The sequence below is a fragment of the Pogoniulus pusillus genome, chromosome 35, assembly GCF_015220805.1.
Source record: "Pogoniulus pusillus isolate bPogPus1 chromosome 35, bPogPus1.pri, whole genome shotgun sequence".
Lineage (NCBI taxonomy): Eukaryota > Metazoa > Chordata > Aves > Piciformes > Lybiidae > Pogoniulus > Pogoniulus pusillus.
Genome location: NC_087298.1, coordinates 13,810,740 through 13,823,891, shown reverse-complemented (window position 1 = coordinate 13,823,891; position 13,152 = coordinate 13,810,740). Strand labels below are relative to the sequence as shown.

General features: G+C 57.2%; 1 protein-coding gene across 15 annotated transcripts in view; it reads right to left on the bottom strand.

Moving 5' to 3' along the window:
• Positions 1-9: 9 nt before the first annotated feature.
• The window catches only part of FNBP1 (formin binding protein 1), a 66,916-nt gene continuing 53,773 nt past the window's right edge, over positions 10-13,152 (bottom strand). For 7 of the 15 annotated variants that reach the window (XM_064171017.1, XM_064171020.1, XM_064171025.1 and 4 more), the window contains 5 exons: positions 9,172-9,281; positions 7,370-7,502; positions 6,898-7,019; positions 6,174-6,313; positions 4,257-5,368 (listed from right to left, as the gene is read on the bottom strand). In XM_064171017.1, the coding sequence (XP_064027087.1) occupies positions 5,190-5,368; positions 6,174-6,313; positions 6,898-7,019; positions 7,370-7,502; positions 9,172-9,281 (684 nt within the window). In that variant the 3' untranslated portion in view covers positions 4,257-5,189. Of the gene's footprint in view, positions 2,729-4,256; positions 5,369-6,173; positions 6,314-6,897; positions 7,020-7,369; positions 7,503-9,171; positions 9,282-13,152 lie in introns of those variants that run through there. The other 8 variants (XM_064171018.1, XM_064171033.1, XM_064171024.1 and 5 more) reach the window with 2 other exon arrangements.

Below are 13,152 nucleotides of genomic sequence, written 5' to 3'. Positions count from 1 at the left end.
TGGCACAGGTGGTGACTCCCCTGCCACGGGCACGAGGTGGAAGCACTTTTATTTGGTTGGATTCTGTCTCCAGCTATGGAAGGGCAACACCAGAACCTGTTACACATTGGCAATGAAATCACAACACTGAGATGCCAGCAGGACCCAGGGCCCCATGCTGGAACCACAAACACAGATATACAGATAAAAAAGTGCTCAACAGCAGCCTCTGAAAATAGAATTTTGGCTTCTTTTAGGTCTCTTTTTGACACTTCAGGCAGGAGAACAAAAACCCAAAAAAGCATCAAAGTGGATGAACTTCTGAGCAGCACCCAGCAGGAGCCACAGCTTCCAGTGTCAGTTCTCTATTTACAGCTGGTAACAAAGGGCATGGGAGGCTTCTGCTGGGCTGAGGAGGTGCCAGGAGGAGCAGCCCTGGCTCCTGGGCAGCATTAGGAACGTCAGAGCTTGTAAAAACCAGCCCCAGAGAGTCCTTAGGCCTGTGCAGAGGCTGAGTCCTGCTGAGGCTCCTCCTTGGCTGCCCTGAGCAGAGGACTGAGCCTGGGCTGACCTTAGGCCTCTTCTTGCAGCTCTGAGCTAGGGGCTGCCAACTTTACCAAAGCTGCAGGCAGGCTGCTGGAGCAAACCAGGCAGCAAGAGCCAAGTCCCTGCTCCTGCAGCACCAACACTGCAGCTGCTCAGATGTGCAGGGGGTGGCAGGGGGCACCCAGGGCACAGCACAGCCTGGAATTTCCACACATCGGTGAGGAGGAATTCTTCCAGCTGCTGATTCCACACCAGGAGGAGAAACCCTGCAGCTAAACCCATGCTGAAGATGCTTCTGATGCTGCTGCAGCCTGAGCAGGGGGTGCCACAGAGCCCCTGCAAGGCGCTCAGGTGCCAAGGGCTGGGTCATCCTCTGCTGCTGCCTGCTCCTGGATCCGGGCAGTGCAGTGAGCAGAGCAGCACTGGGGATGGGGATCGAGTGGATCAGGGCCCTGCCAGCGCCTGCATCCAGGGGCAGGCTCCTGAGTCCCTGCAGGTGGAGGAAAAGCAGAAGCTGCTGCTGGCAGACACCAGCAGAGACAGGAGCTGCAGGCTGAGGGCTTTGTGTCAGCAAAAGCAGCAGTGGGGATCTGGGATGAGGAAGGGCCAAGAGCTCTGAGCAGTGCCTGCCACCAGCTCCGAAGTGACTTCATCCCAATGGGGACAGGCCAGGCCACCACAGCACGGGGAGCAGCTGCTAACTCAGCCCGAGAGCTGCCAAGCTCACTGCCAGAGGCTTCCCTGTCCCTCTTCTCACCTTCTGGGGACACAGAGGTGCTGAAGAGCCCTAAGAGCAAAGTGGATTCCCTCCCAGAACGATCTGCTGATCGCTGAGTTAGCCCTCAGGAGGGATTGAGCAGCAGTGACTCTGATGGGGCTCAGCCAGGTACCAGATCAAACTCCCAGCAGCAGTGAAGGGCAAGGGGCAGCCAACAGCCAAGGGCAGGAGGGGAGGAAGCTCTGAGCCTTCCTCGGGCAGCTGAGGTCAAGGTTGAGCCAGGGCTGGGGATGTTGCAGCTCTGTGCCCACTGCAGGAGATGGGCAAAGGCAGCACCACTTAGCTACTGCTTCAAAGGAGCCCAAGAGAGGGCAGGGTGGGCACAGTGCCTGCTGGCTCCTGGGTCAAGCTCCAGTCCATGGCAAGGTGGGAGGAGGAGGAGGGTGCCCAGGGGTCTGCTCTTATTGCTCTAAAGGAACTCTGTAGCTCAAGCAGTGAAGTGATGAGGACACACAGGAGGCCATGCAGAGAGAGGAGGCAGGGCTGGAACGCAGCAAAACAACCCAACAGGAGACAACTGCAGGCAGAGAGGGCAAGGAGCCAGCACACAGTGGGGCCTGGGCAAGGCCACCGGGGCAGGGTGACCTGGGCAAGGCGACAGGGGTGAGCATGCAGCTGGAATCGAGAGCAAAACGGAGCCCAACGGAGCCCTGGGCACCACGGCCTGGGGCTGCAGCCCACACTGCCACTGCCTGTCTGAGGAGGAGGAGGCGGCTAAAGAGGAAGGGGCAGAGAGAACAGGCAGGAGACAGCACTCAGAGGTGAGCCTGGGGCTGGCAGGGCACAGCAAGGTCACAGGCAGTGGACACTTGGGATGAGCATCAGCCTGGAGCTATCACGCAGCAGCGGCTGGCATCAGTGAGCTCTGGGGGGAGCAGGACACTGAATGATGCACCTGGGCCCAGAGGATCCCCCTGAGAGCCCCCAGCCCAGCTGCTGGGAGCCTGCCCCAGGGGAAGTTCTCCACCTGCAGTCCACCTCCCTTCCAGGCTGCCCAGGGGATGGGCACTAAAGGCACCGTGTGAGAGCTGCTGGCCCAGGGCATACATTCAGGGGGGCTGAGGGACACGGGGGGACAGCAGACAGACCATGCTGGGGCCCTGCTCAGCCTCTGCCTCCGAGGGCAGCCAGTCCTCAGCAAGGGGTGCTGGCAGGGGCAAGTGTTGGCTGTGGTCACAGAGGAGCTGTGCCAGGCTGGCAGAGGCGTGGGGAGGGCTGGTGAGTGCATGCCATGAAGAGCAAGCTGCTGAGCCAGGCTGGGGGCAATTTAGGTGTGAATTTGTGAGTGGGAGCTGCAGCCAAGGCTGGCAGCCTGGCTCCCAGGGCAGTGTGTGTCTGCCTGCAGGGTTCACAGACCATTTTGTTTCTCCTTCTGTGACAAGCTCGCCCCGAGGTTCTTGCACCAGCACAAACACCTTTAGGGATCTAAAACATAAGAGACAAAAAGAGAGAGACTTGGATTAGAAAGAGGCTGGGCCAAGAGGGAGCCTGAAGAGCAGCACTGCCTGAGCAGGTTAAGGGGAACACAGCAGCCAAGCAGCTACAGCTGAGAAAGGGTTAAGGAGGGCTCCCGAGCTGGGGCAGACAGAGGCAGCACTCCAGCGGCAGCACCCCCCCAGCCCTGCCCCCCGGCATTGCTGGGGCACTGCTGGGGCAGCAGGCTGGGAGCAGGACCCTGCCAGCACTTCCTCAGAGCAGGAGAGAACACAAAGCTGTGGCACCTCAGCGTGCAGGGAGGTGCTGAGCCTGGGGCAGCTCCAGGGCTGGCACCGAGGGCCAGCTGCAGGAAGGTGGAAGAGGGATCTGAGGAGGAACCAGAGCAGCGCAGCCTGCAGAGCCCCTTCGGTGCCCAGGGCAGGCCCCGCGTGAACAGGGAGCTGGAAGCAGCCTCTAAACCCAGCCCCTGCACACTGCTGGGCCCACCCAGGGCTGTGCTTCCCCCCAGGCTAAAGTGCAGCACACTGCCCCTGGCAAAGAACACCCCCGAGAGCAGCGAGAGGAGAGAACGTTTATTAGGCAGCAGTACAGGAGCTGCAGAGCCCTGCGGGTCAGGATGCTCAGAGAACAGAAGTGAAACAGCCTCTGCCCAGAGGGCACAGCCCCAGCAGCAGGCAGCAGCTGCAGGCAGCTCGGGGACCAGAGCCGCAGAGGAGGGACTGGGAGCTCCCGCACCGGCAGGGAGGGTAAGCAGCAGCCACGCACCCAGAGAGAGGAAAGGCTGCAGCCAGCTCAGCTCCTGGGCACCTGGGCTGGGGAGTCCTGGCACACTGCCCACACTGGAAGAGCAGAGGGGCAGAGGTCCAAAGCCTCAGCCCAGCTGAGCCTCTGTACCTCCTGCCTTACCTGGCAAGCACTAAACCAGGAGAGATCTCCTGAGGCTGGGAGGGCTCTGCAGAGGCTGTGCCAACCCCACCAGCCAGCACCACCCCAACACCACAGGGTGCTGCTGGCACCATCTCCTCCTGCCATGTCCTCCCATCAGGGAAACTGGAGCCAGCCTGGGGCTGTGGTAGTCAGCAGGAGGGACTCAGGCTGCTCCCCCCCAGCACAGACTCTGCTTTGCTTCACCTCCTCCCAGCCCTCTGCTCTGCTGCCTGGTGTGACTCAGGCTCCTTGCTCAGATGCCACCAGCTGAGCTGTGCCAGCTGCACAGCTCCCAGCAGAACCCTCACCTTGCTTCCAGCCACTGCCCCGCAGCGGAGAGGACGTCCCCCCCGTGCCCGGGGTGACAGGAGGAGGACACAGGAGGTGCTCCTTGCTCTCCCCACTCCCCGTGTGCAGCACACTCAGAGCTCACCCAAGGCTTTCTGCACCTCACCCCCCCTGCACCTGCCACGGCAGACACAAGCTGCTGCGTGGTGCCAACAGGAAACCAGCCCTGCCCTGGCCCTGCAGCAGGGGGCTCCAGGCTGCTCAACATCCAACCCAGTGGAGTGACACCCCCCCCCCCCCCCAGTGCCTGCTCAGCCACAGCCCCACACCACCTCCTCCTGCTGCCCACAGCCCCAGGCAGAAGGGTTCAGCACAAAGCACTGCGAGTGGCCTTCAGGCACATCCTGCTGTGAAAGAGAGCTGCAAGCTTTGGACTCCTCAGCCTGTGGCATGCCCCAGTGCTGCTGGGGCCCGCAGCAGGCAGCCAGGGCTGCCCTGCAGTGCTGCTTGCTCGCAGCCCCCCGCAGGGGGCAGGGAAAAGCAACAGCAGAGAGGAGCCCAACCAGGGGCTGCCTGCACTGAGTGTGTGAGTAGGAGGTGAAACCTTTAGCGGTGGTCACCTGAAGCAGCTGCCCCTGACTGAGGCAGCAGTGCAGCCCAAAGCCCATCTCTGAGGAGGGAAGGGCCAGAGGCTCCCCCTCGGCAGCAGTGCTGTGCCCACCCCCGACCAGAGGGTGCTGCTGCTGCGCAGCCCTGCTCTGGTGAGGCCTCTCCCTCCCAGCCCAGCCACTAACTGCTGCCCAGGTCTCCATCCAGAGGGTCCAGAGATCACTGCAGGCTCTGAGAGGCACCAGATTGAGCCGGCAGCACCTTTCCCGTGTGCCACTCCACAGGGCCAGCCTGGCACAAGCAGCTGACTCGAGAGGATGTCTCAGATGCCACCGGAGGAGAGCCAGAGGCAGCCGCAGGGCTTTGTGCTGGCTGTGGCAGCTGAGCAGTGCTGCCCAGGACAGGCTGCCCCTCCCCCCAGCGTGCCAGGCCAGCACCCTGCTGGGCTCAGCACCCTGCTGGGCTCAGCACCGGCAGGCTCTGCGGGACAGGCAGCCAGGTCAGTGTGGGCACCACACAGCACGCTTGGTGGCACCGCACAGGCTTGGCACAGGCTCTGACGTGGCACAGAGCAGCTCCAGGGCCGGGTGGCTCTGGCCAAGCAAACCAAGCAACAAGAGAAGCATTAAATGTAAGTCCTGGCACCTTTGGCGTTCCTGTCCAAATAGACCTGCAGGTAGGAGGTGGGGACGTAGCCCTCCTCATCCTCGCTGCGCCGCACCCGCGTCCAGCCGTCGCCCTTGTCCTCCTCGATGACGTAGAGCAGCTCCCCCTCTGCCACCGAGATGGTTCCCTCGTTCTGACCTGGGGGCACAGCTCAGCTCAGCCCTGCACCACGGCAGCTCAGAGGCAGGGCACAGCTGGGGGCAGGCTGACGCCATGCCCATGCGGTGCCCGCAGCCTGGCTGGCAGCAGGAACGAGAGGAGAGCCTGGCACAGGGACCCCTGAAGGTGACCCTGGTGGCAGGGCTTGGCCTGCTGCTCCCAGCAGGGCACAGCTGCTGCCTCAGAGCTCTCTACAGTGCAGGGCAGCCAGAGCCTGGCTGCCACTGCCTGTGTCTGCTGGAGCACTGCAGGGGCCAGGGAAGGCTCCCACTTGGCACAGCTCTGCTCTGAGGTCACCGAGTCCAATACCAGCCCAGCACCACCGTGGGCGCTAAACCATGGCCCCAGGTGCCATGGCCACAGGTTTCTTGCACACCTCCAGGGCTGGGGACTCCAGCACCTCCCTGGGCAGCCTGTGCCAATCCCTGACCACTCCTGCAGCAAAGACATTTTTCCTCCTCTCCAACCTAGCCCTGCCCTGGCACAATTTCAGGCCATTGCCTCTCCTCCTATCCCCTGACGCTGGACACAAGAGCCCAATCCCAGCTCACTGCAGCCTCCTTTCAGGGAGCTGTGGAGAGCACTGAGGTCTCCCTCAGACTCCTGCAGCCTGAACCCCCCCAGCTCCCCAGCTCTGTTCTCCAGACCCTTCCCCAGCTTTGTTGCCTTTCCCTGGTCCTGCACCAGCCTCTCAGTGTCCTTCCTGGAGCGAGAGACCCAAAGCTGAGCCCAGCCCCTGCCATGCAGGGCAGACACAGCAGTGAGAGCGAGGGCTGGGTGGTACCTTCAAAGGTGTAGAGAGCTTTGCAGGTGCCTATGGTGGGCAGGGGCTCTTCATCATCGAACTCATCGTCGAAGTCCGTGGCAGGCACCTTCAGCTCAGTCTCCTGGCTCTGCTCCTCTGTGTAACTGCCATCTGGGCTGCTCAAGAGAGGAAGAGACACAGCAACTATAGCGAGCAGGCTCCCGAGAGCAGCTGGCGCCGGGCACCGCGGGCAGGGCCAGCAGCTGCAGCTCAGCCGCGCAGAGCTCAGCTCTGTCTCTGCAGCTGCCACCATGGCCACGGAGTCACTGAGCCTGGCAATGCCCTCTGACGCCACCCAGTTCCACCAGCAAGCCAGCACCACCACGGGCCCAGGTGCCAGGGCTACATGGTTCTTGCACACCTCCAGGGATGAGACTGCAGCAGCTCCCTGGGCAGCCTGTGCCAGTCCCTGACCAGCTCTGCAGCAAAGAAATCTTTCATCTCCAACCTAGCCCTGCCCTGGCACAGTTTCAGGCCATTTCCTCTCCTCCTGTCACCTGGCCCTAGAGACAGGAGCCCAACTCCCCCTCACTGGGCATTTCCCCACCAAAGCTCCCCCCAGCTGCTCCCTGCCAGCCCGGGGCTGTCCCAGACCACATCATAATCACAAACAGGGCTCAGAGCTGGGTCCCACAGGTCCTGCGCCCCTCCCAGGACACCCCGTGGGTACTGTGCCCCCCAGGACACCCCGTGGGTACTGTACCTCTCTCTGTCCTGTGCACAGCTGTTGATGGCTGCCGTGTGCTGGGCCTCGTAGAGGCCACTCTGGCGTCTCGCTGACTCGCTCCGTGCGGGCAGCCTGCCCTCCACCTCTGCCAGCCAGCCCTGCAGGGGGACAGCATCAGGCACCCAGTGCCACCCACATGGGCAGCCTGCCCTCCACCTCTGCCAGCCAGCCCTGCAGGGGGACAGCATCAGGCACCCAGTGCCACCCACATGGGCATCCTGCCCTGCACCTCTGCCAGCCAGCCCTGCAGGGGGACAGCATCAGGCACCCAGTGCCACCCACATGGGCATCCTGCCCTGCACCTCTGCCAGCCAGCCCTGCAGGGGGACAGCATCAGGCACCCAGTGCCACCCACATGGGCATCCTGCCCTGCACCTCTGCCAGCCAGCCCTGCAGGGGGACAGCATCAGGCACCCAGTGCCACCCACCTGCAGGTCTCTTCCCATACCTCGAACTTCTGCACCTCCAGCCGCAGCTTCTCGATGTTCTGCCCAAGCTCTGCCAGCCTCTGGTCCACGCTGGCAGCGTCTCCCATCTGAGGGTTCTTGCTGTACACATCTTTCATCTTGGTTAAGGCATCTCTGAGGGCCAGCAGGAGAAGCAAAGGTGTCAGTGTCTGAGGGCAGGCAAAGGCCCCAGCCTGCCCCGGCCCTGCTCTGCAAAAGGCAGCTGAGGAGATCCAGACAGAGGCTTTGGCCCGAGTGGAGCCAGCCACAGCAAATGCCACAGTTCACACTGGCAGAGCTGGCAGCTTCACCTACAGTGAGGTGACACAGACACTGTCCACAAGCCAACCCCTCCAGACTGCTCAGTCCAGCTGCAGCTGAGGGCTTTCCTGTGGGCAGGGCTGGCAGTGGCAGCCTGGGCAGAGGTCCTGCTGTGTTGTGCCAGTGCAGACAGCCCAGGACTGCTGATGCCAGCTCCCCCTGGCCTGCTTGGAGCCTGCTAGCAGAGAGCAGCTGAAGCCCTGAGCCGTGGCCTCCTGCAAGGCAAGAGCAGCAACTGGGCCTGGCTTTTAGCCTGCCACATTCCTTCTGAACTAGAGAATCTGATGCTGGCCCCGGGGAAAGGAGGCACAGCAGAAACTCATCTTGTAGCCACTGCACCCAACAGCTTCAGCCTCTAGAGGAGCATCAGCCCGGCCCCAGCTGCACCACAGGCACCCACCAGGGGCTGGAACCCAGCTGAGAAACAGGAGCTGGAGCTGGGCACAGCGAAGATGCAGAGCTAACCAGGAACCCTCCCCCTGCCTGCTGCACTTCGGCTTCTGCAGCCCAAACGAGGAGCAAAAGCCTCATTTCACAGTGCTTAAAGCAAGGCCAGACCCAGGTGGTTTGTGACTGCCACAGCACAGTGACAGATGGACCCTGGGCCACTCAAGGGGACCTCAGACCTGGTGAGTCAGCAGCACTTGCTCTGAGGGGGCTTTCTGGGGGCTGCCACCTACCGGCCCAGATGCCAAGTGCCTGGGCTGACAGAGGGCAGTCTTCAGGCCTGCCAGGATGCATGTGGCACAGCAAGGGCAGGATTAACCTGGCAGACGCCTTCACAGACCCTGCAGAGCCTGTGGAGCTCTGGTGGACAGCGCTGAGCCCAGCCCCCGCGGCCGAGCCTGCAGGGAATGCAGATGAACCTTTCCCGGCTGGGAGCTGCTGGCACAGCCCCTCGCAGCCCTGCTCCAGGCACGGGCTGGGGGCAGGAAGGTTAAGCTGAGTCCCACGACTCAAGTTAACAGCCTCCACATTTCTGAGTTTCCCACCAGAGCCTGGACAATTGCAGCCCTGTGCAGGGGAGGGGCAGTGTGGGTGGCAGCAGTGGGACTGCTCTGCGCTGGGACAAGGCTGCAGAGGGACCAGGAGGAGTTTAACTCTTACTGCCCTGCTGGGGCTGCTTCCTAGGCCAGTCCAAAGAGCCCTCAGTTCTGCTGACTTAAACCCTGCTCTTAACCTGGGCTTAACTCCAGAACCACAGAATGTTGGAAGGGACCTTAAAGCTGACCCATGGGCAGGGACACCTCCCACCAGCCCAGGCCATGCCAAGCCTCACTCAACCTGGCCTGGAACACCCCCAGAGTCCTTAGAATGGCTCAGGTCGGAAGGGACCTCAGAGAGCCTCTGCTCTGCTGGTTCTTTCCTTGGGAGAGCATGGGATGAGCCCAGAGCCTTGCTCCTCTCTGCTGTGCCTCAGGCTGTGGTTTCTGTCCCGTGGGAGCCTACAGACTCCACCTCTCGCTGGACAGCTTTGCCCTACCTTTGATCCAGCTCCTTCTGGATGTCCCTGTTTAGCTCATCCACCTTCTGCTGAAGTTTCTTTCTCCTCTGCTCAGGTGGGAGGTTGCTGAAGTCCTCTGGCCCTGCTCCCTGCAGAGTGGAATGGAGAGGGAGGGACAAGGAGGAAAAAACAATCAGAGCCTGACAGAATCCTTCAGGATGGCATTCTGAGAGCAGCTCAGAGAGATCTGTGCAGAGTCAGTGGCCTGAAGCATTGCTTGGGCTTGTAGGGAGAGTTTGCAGCCCCTGGGGTGGGTGGGGGATCGGGAGAACCCCAGCAGCACATCCCAGCTCTGCTGCCGATGGCAGCTCACCAGCTGCAGACTGGCTCAGCCCAGCAGCAGGGCTGGGAATCCCTCTTCACCCACACTCACCACCACACTCAATGGCACACAGTGCCACCCCCGTGCCAAGTTGTCCTTCCCTGCCTGCCCTGCTCTGCTCCAGGCACCTCCCTGCTGCTCCTGTGCCACACACTTGTCACATGCACCAACTGCTGCCCTGCCCTGCCTGAGGCTTGCTCCAGTGCAGCCGTTTGTGCCAGGGCTCTCCTCACCACACTAAGGCCCCAGAGGAGCTGCCCTGGGGGCTCTGCCAGGTCAGGACACGCTGCAGGCTTCCCAGCACCCAGGCTCCAACTCCAAGTCTCCCAATTTCTCCTCCCTCACTTGTTCCAGCACATAGAAAGAGTAACTCAGGAGTCATGGAATCAGCCAGCTGGGAGTGAGAGCCACAGACAACTGAGGAGCACAGAGGGGTCCTGCAAGCAGGGTCCCTCTCTGCCCTCACACTGCTCTGCCTCAGAGTGATGCAGCAGGGGACACAACCCCACCCACAGCACCATCCTGTGCCACCCAGCTGTGCCTCGTCAGGGGGCAAGGGGACAGCCTGGGCAGGCTGTGCTGGACACACAGCAGCACCCAACACTAATTAGTGTCACCACACAGCAATGAGGGTCCTGGTCCTAACCTTGCATCTGTCCAGGGCTGCCCTGGCCCACGGGGAAGGGCTGTGGAAGAAGAGGCTGTGCCAGGACCAGCTGCTGGGCTGCAGCTGTGTATGGGAGCAAAGAGATTGAGCAGCCCCAGCTGAGGCTCCTGCACAGGAGGACCCGAGAGGAAGCTGCCAGCAGGAAGCTGCAGGTGGGGCTGAGCCCTCTGCACATCTGCTCTGTGCCCTGGCCCCTTCCTTCCAGCAGGAAGCTTTCATGGCCTACACATCTCTGAAGCTGCTTTGGACAGAAGAGGTCCACAGTGATGCAGCCAAGAGCAAAATGTGTAGGGAAGAGAGAGCCTAAAGATTGGTCTGGTGAGGGGAAGAAAGCTTCCAGCTGGGCTCTGCTGCAGGTGCCCAAAGACACTTCCAGCTACTGCAGCTGGGCTCTGCTGCAGGTGCCCAAAGACACTTCCAGCTACTGCAGCTGGGCTCTGCTGCAGGCACCCAAAGACACTTCCAGCTACTGCAGCTGGAGCTCTGCTGCAGGCACCCAAAGACACTTCCAGCTACTGCAGCTGGAGCTCTGCTGCAGGCACCCAAAGACACCTTCCAGCTACTGCAGCTGGAGCTCTGCTGCAGGCACCCAAAGACACCTTCCAGCTACTGCAGCTGGAGCTCTGCTGCAGGCACCCAAAGACACCTTCCAGCTACTGCAGCTGGAGCTCTGCTGCAGGCACCCAAAGACACCTTCCAGCTACTGCAGCTGGAGCTCTGCTGCAGGTACCCAAAGACACCTTCCAGCTACTGCAGCTGGAGCTCTGCTGCAGGTGCCCAAAGACACTTCCAGCTACTGCAGCTGGAGCTCTGCTGCAGGTGCCCAAAGACACTTCCAGCTACTGCAGCTGGAGCTCTGCTGCAGGTGCCCAAAGACACTTCCAGCTACTGCAGCTGGAGCTCTGCTGCAGGTCCTCTGAAGCCCCCCAAAGCAGTATCCAGTGCCTCGTGGCTCTTGCATGCTGGCATGCAGTGGGGCACACAGCAGCTGCATTCGGGTTGTGAGTGGCTTCCCCGAGGGCACAGAAAGGTGGAGCAGCTGCCAGGGTGTGGAGCAGCTGAGGCAGCACCTCCCGTGTGGAGCTCAGCAGGCAGTTTGCTGTCCCCAGTGTGTCCCCTCCCGTCCCTTTCCAGCTCCCCTCTTACCGTGGGGTCAACAAACCTTCCCAGCTGCATCCAGGAGAGCCCCAGGGCTGGCAGCTGGCATCTGCAGCCCCCAGGCTGAGCCCCGGGGGTGAAGGCTGCCAGCAGAGCCCAGCGTTAGTGGCTGCAGCACTACCTAGGGCTGTGAAACGTAGGCCAGGAGCGGGCAGCGCCAGGGGGCCCCGGGCACGGGCAGCAAACTCTGCTGCCCTCCACAGGCACTGCCCTCTGGGGCAGGTCCTGCGAGCACTCAGAGCTCTGCATTGGCTTTCAGCTCTTTCATGGTGGAGGCTTAAAATCCATTTGAATTTTCTTACATTTTTAATTTAATTCTAATTTTTAATTTCATTTAAATTTTTTGTTGGTAAATTCTATTTCGTTTTGAGTTTTAATTGTCTAATTTTTAATTCATTTTAAAAAACGAATTTAAAAAGGAATTGATTTTTTAAAACTTAAATTTATTTTTAATTTCACTTTTCCCAATTTGTTTGGCTTAATTTTTTTTTCATTTTTTCATTTCAATTTTTTGAATTAGTTTTCATTCTTAAATTGTATTCCATTTTCCCCCAAATTTTATTTCAATTTTTCATTTTTAATTTTAATTTTGATTTTTTCTTTCATTTTATTTTTCCAATTTTAATTTTATTTCAATTAAAATTTTTTTTTAATTTTAAATTTTAATTTCATTCTATTTCTTTTTTCCAAATTTTATTTCATTTCAATTTTTATTTTGAATTTTGATTTCATTTTATTTTTCCAAATTTTATTTTACTTCAGTTTTGAATTATTTTTAATTTAAAATTTTAATTTCGTTTTATTTCCTTTTTTCCAAATTATTTCAATTTTAAACTTTTTTAATTTTAAATTTTTATTTAATTTCATTTAATTTTTTCCAAATTTTATTTAAATTTTAAACTATTTTTAATTTAAAATTTTAATTTAATTCTATTTCCATTTCCCCAAATTTTATTTAATTTCAATTTTTATTTTTAATTTTAAATTTTAATTTCATTTTATTTCTTTTTAAAAATTAATTTCAATTTTTATTTGTAATATAACTTAATTTTCCCCCCAAATTCTATTTCAATTTTTGTTTTTAAATTAAAATTTTTATTTCATTTCATTTTTTCTAAATTTTATTTAAATTTTTAACTATTTTTAATTTAATTCTATTTCCATTTCCCCAAATTTTATTTAATTTCAATTTTTATTTTTAATTTTAAATTTTATTTTCATTTTATTTTTCCAATTTTTTTTATTTCAATTTTAAATTATTTTTAATTTTTAAATATTTATTTTATTTCTTTTTAAAAATTAATTTCAATTTTTATTTGTAAATTTTTAACTTATTTTTTTCCCCCAAATTCTATTTCAATTTTTGTTTTTAATTTAAAAATTTTATTTCATTTCATTTTTTCCCCACATTTTATTTCATTTCGATTTTTAACGATTTTGAATTTTCAAATGTTTATTTCTTTTTTCCCCTCGAATTTCGTTTCAATTCCATTTTAATTTTACCATTTGATTTCTCTTTATTTCTCTTTCCAGCATCATCATTTCTCCTTCCCACTCCATCCTGTCGATGCTTTTCTGCACCCTTGGGCAGCAGCAGAATTCCTTCTACGTGTTCATAGCCCTAAGGATTCTACCAAGTGACACTAAGCTACAGAGGCAGAGTTAATGTCGAGCAGCTGATTAGGAAGGCTGAGCTGGGATCACCTCCAGCGGACTCCAGAGCTGCGCCTCCGGAGGGATGTGAGGAAGGGCAAGAAAGCAAACACCGAGTGGGCAGGGGGCAGGGGCAGGGGCCGGGCACGCACACAGAGGG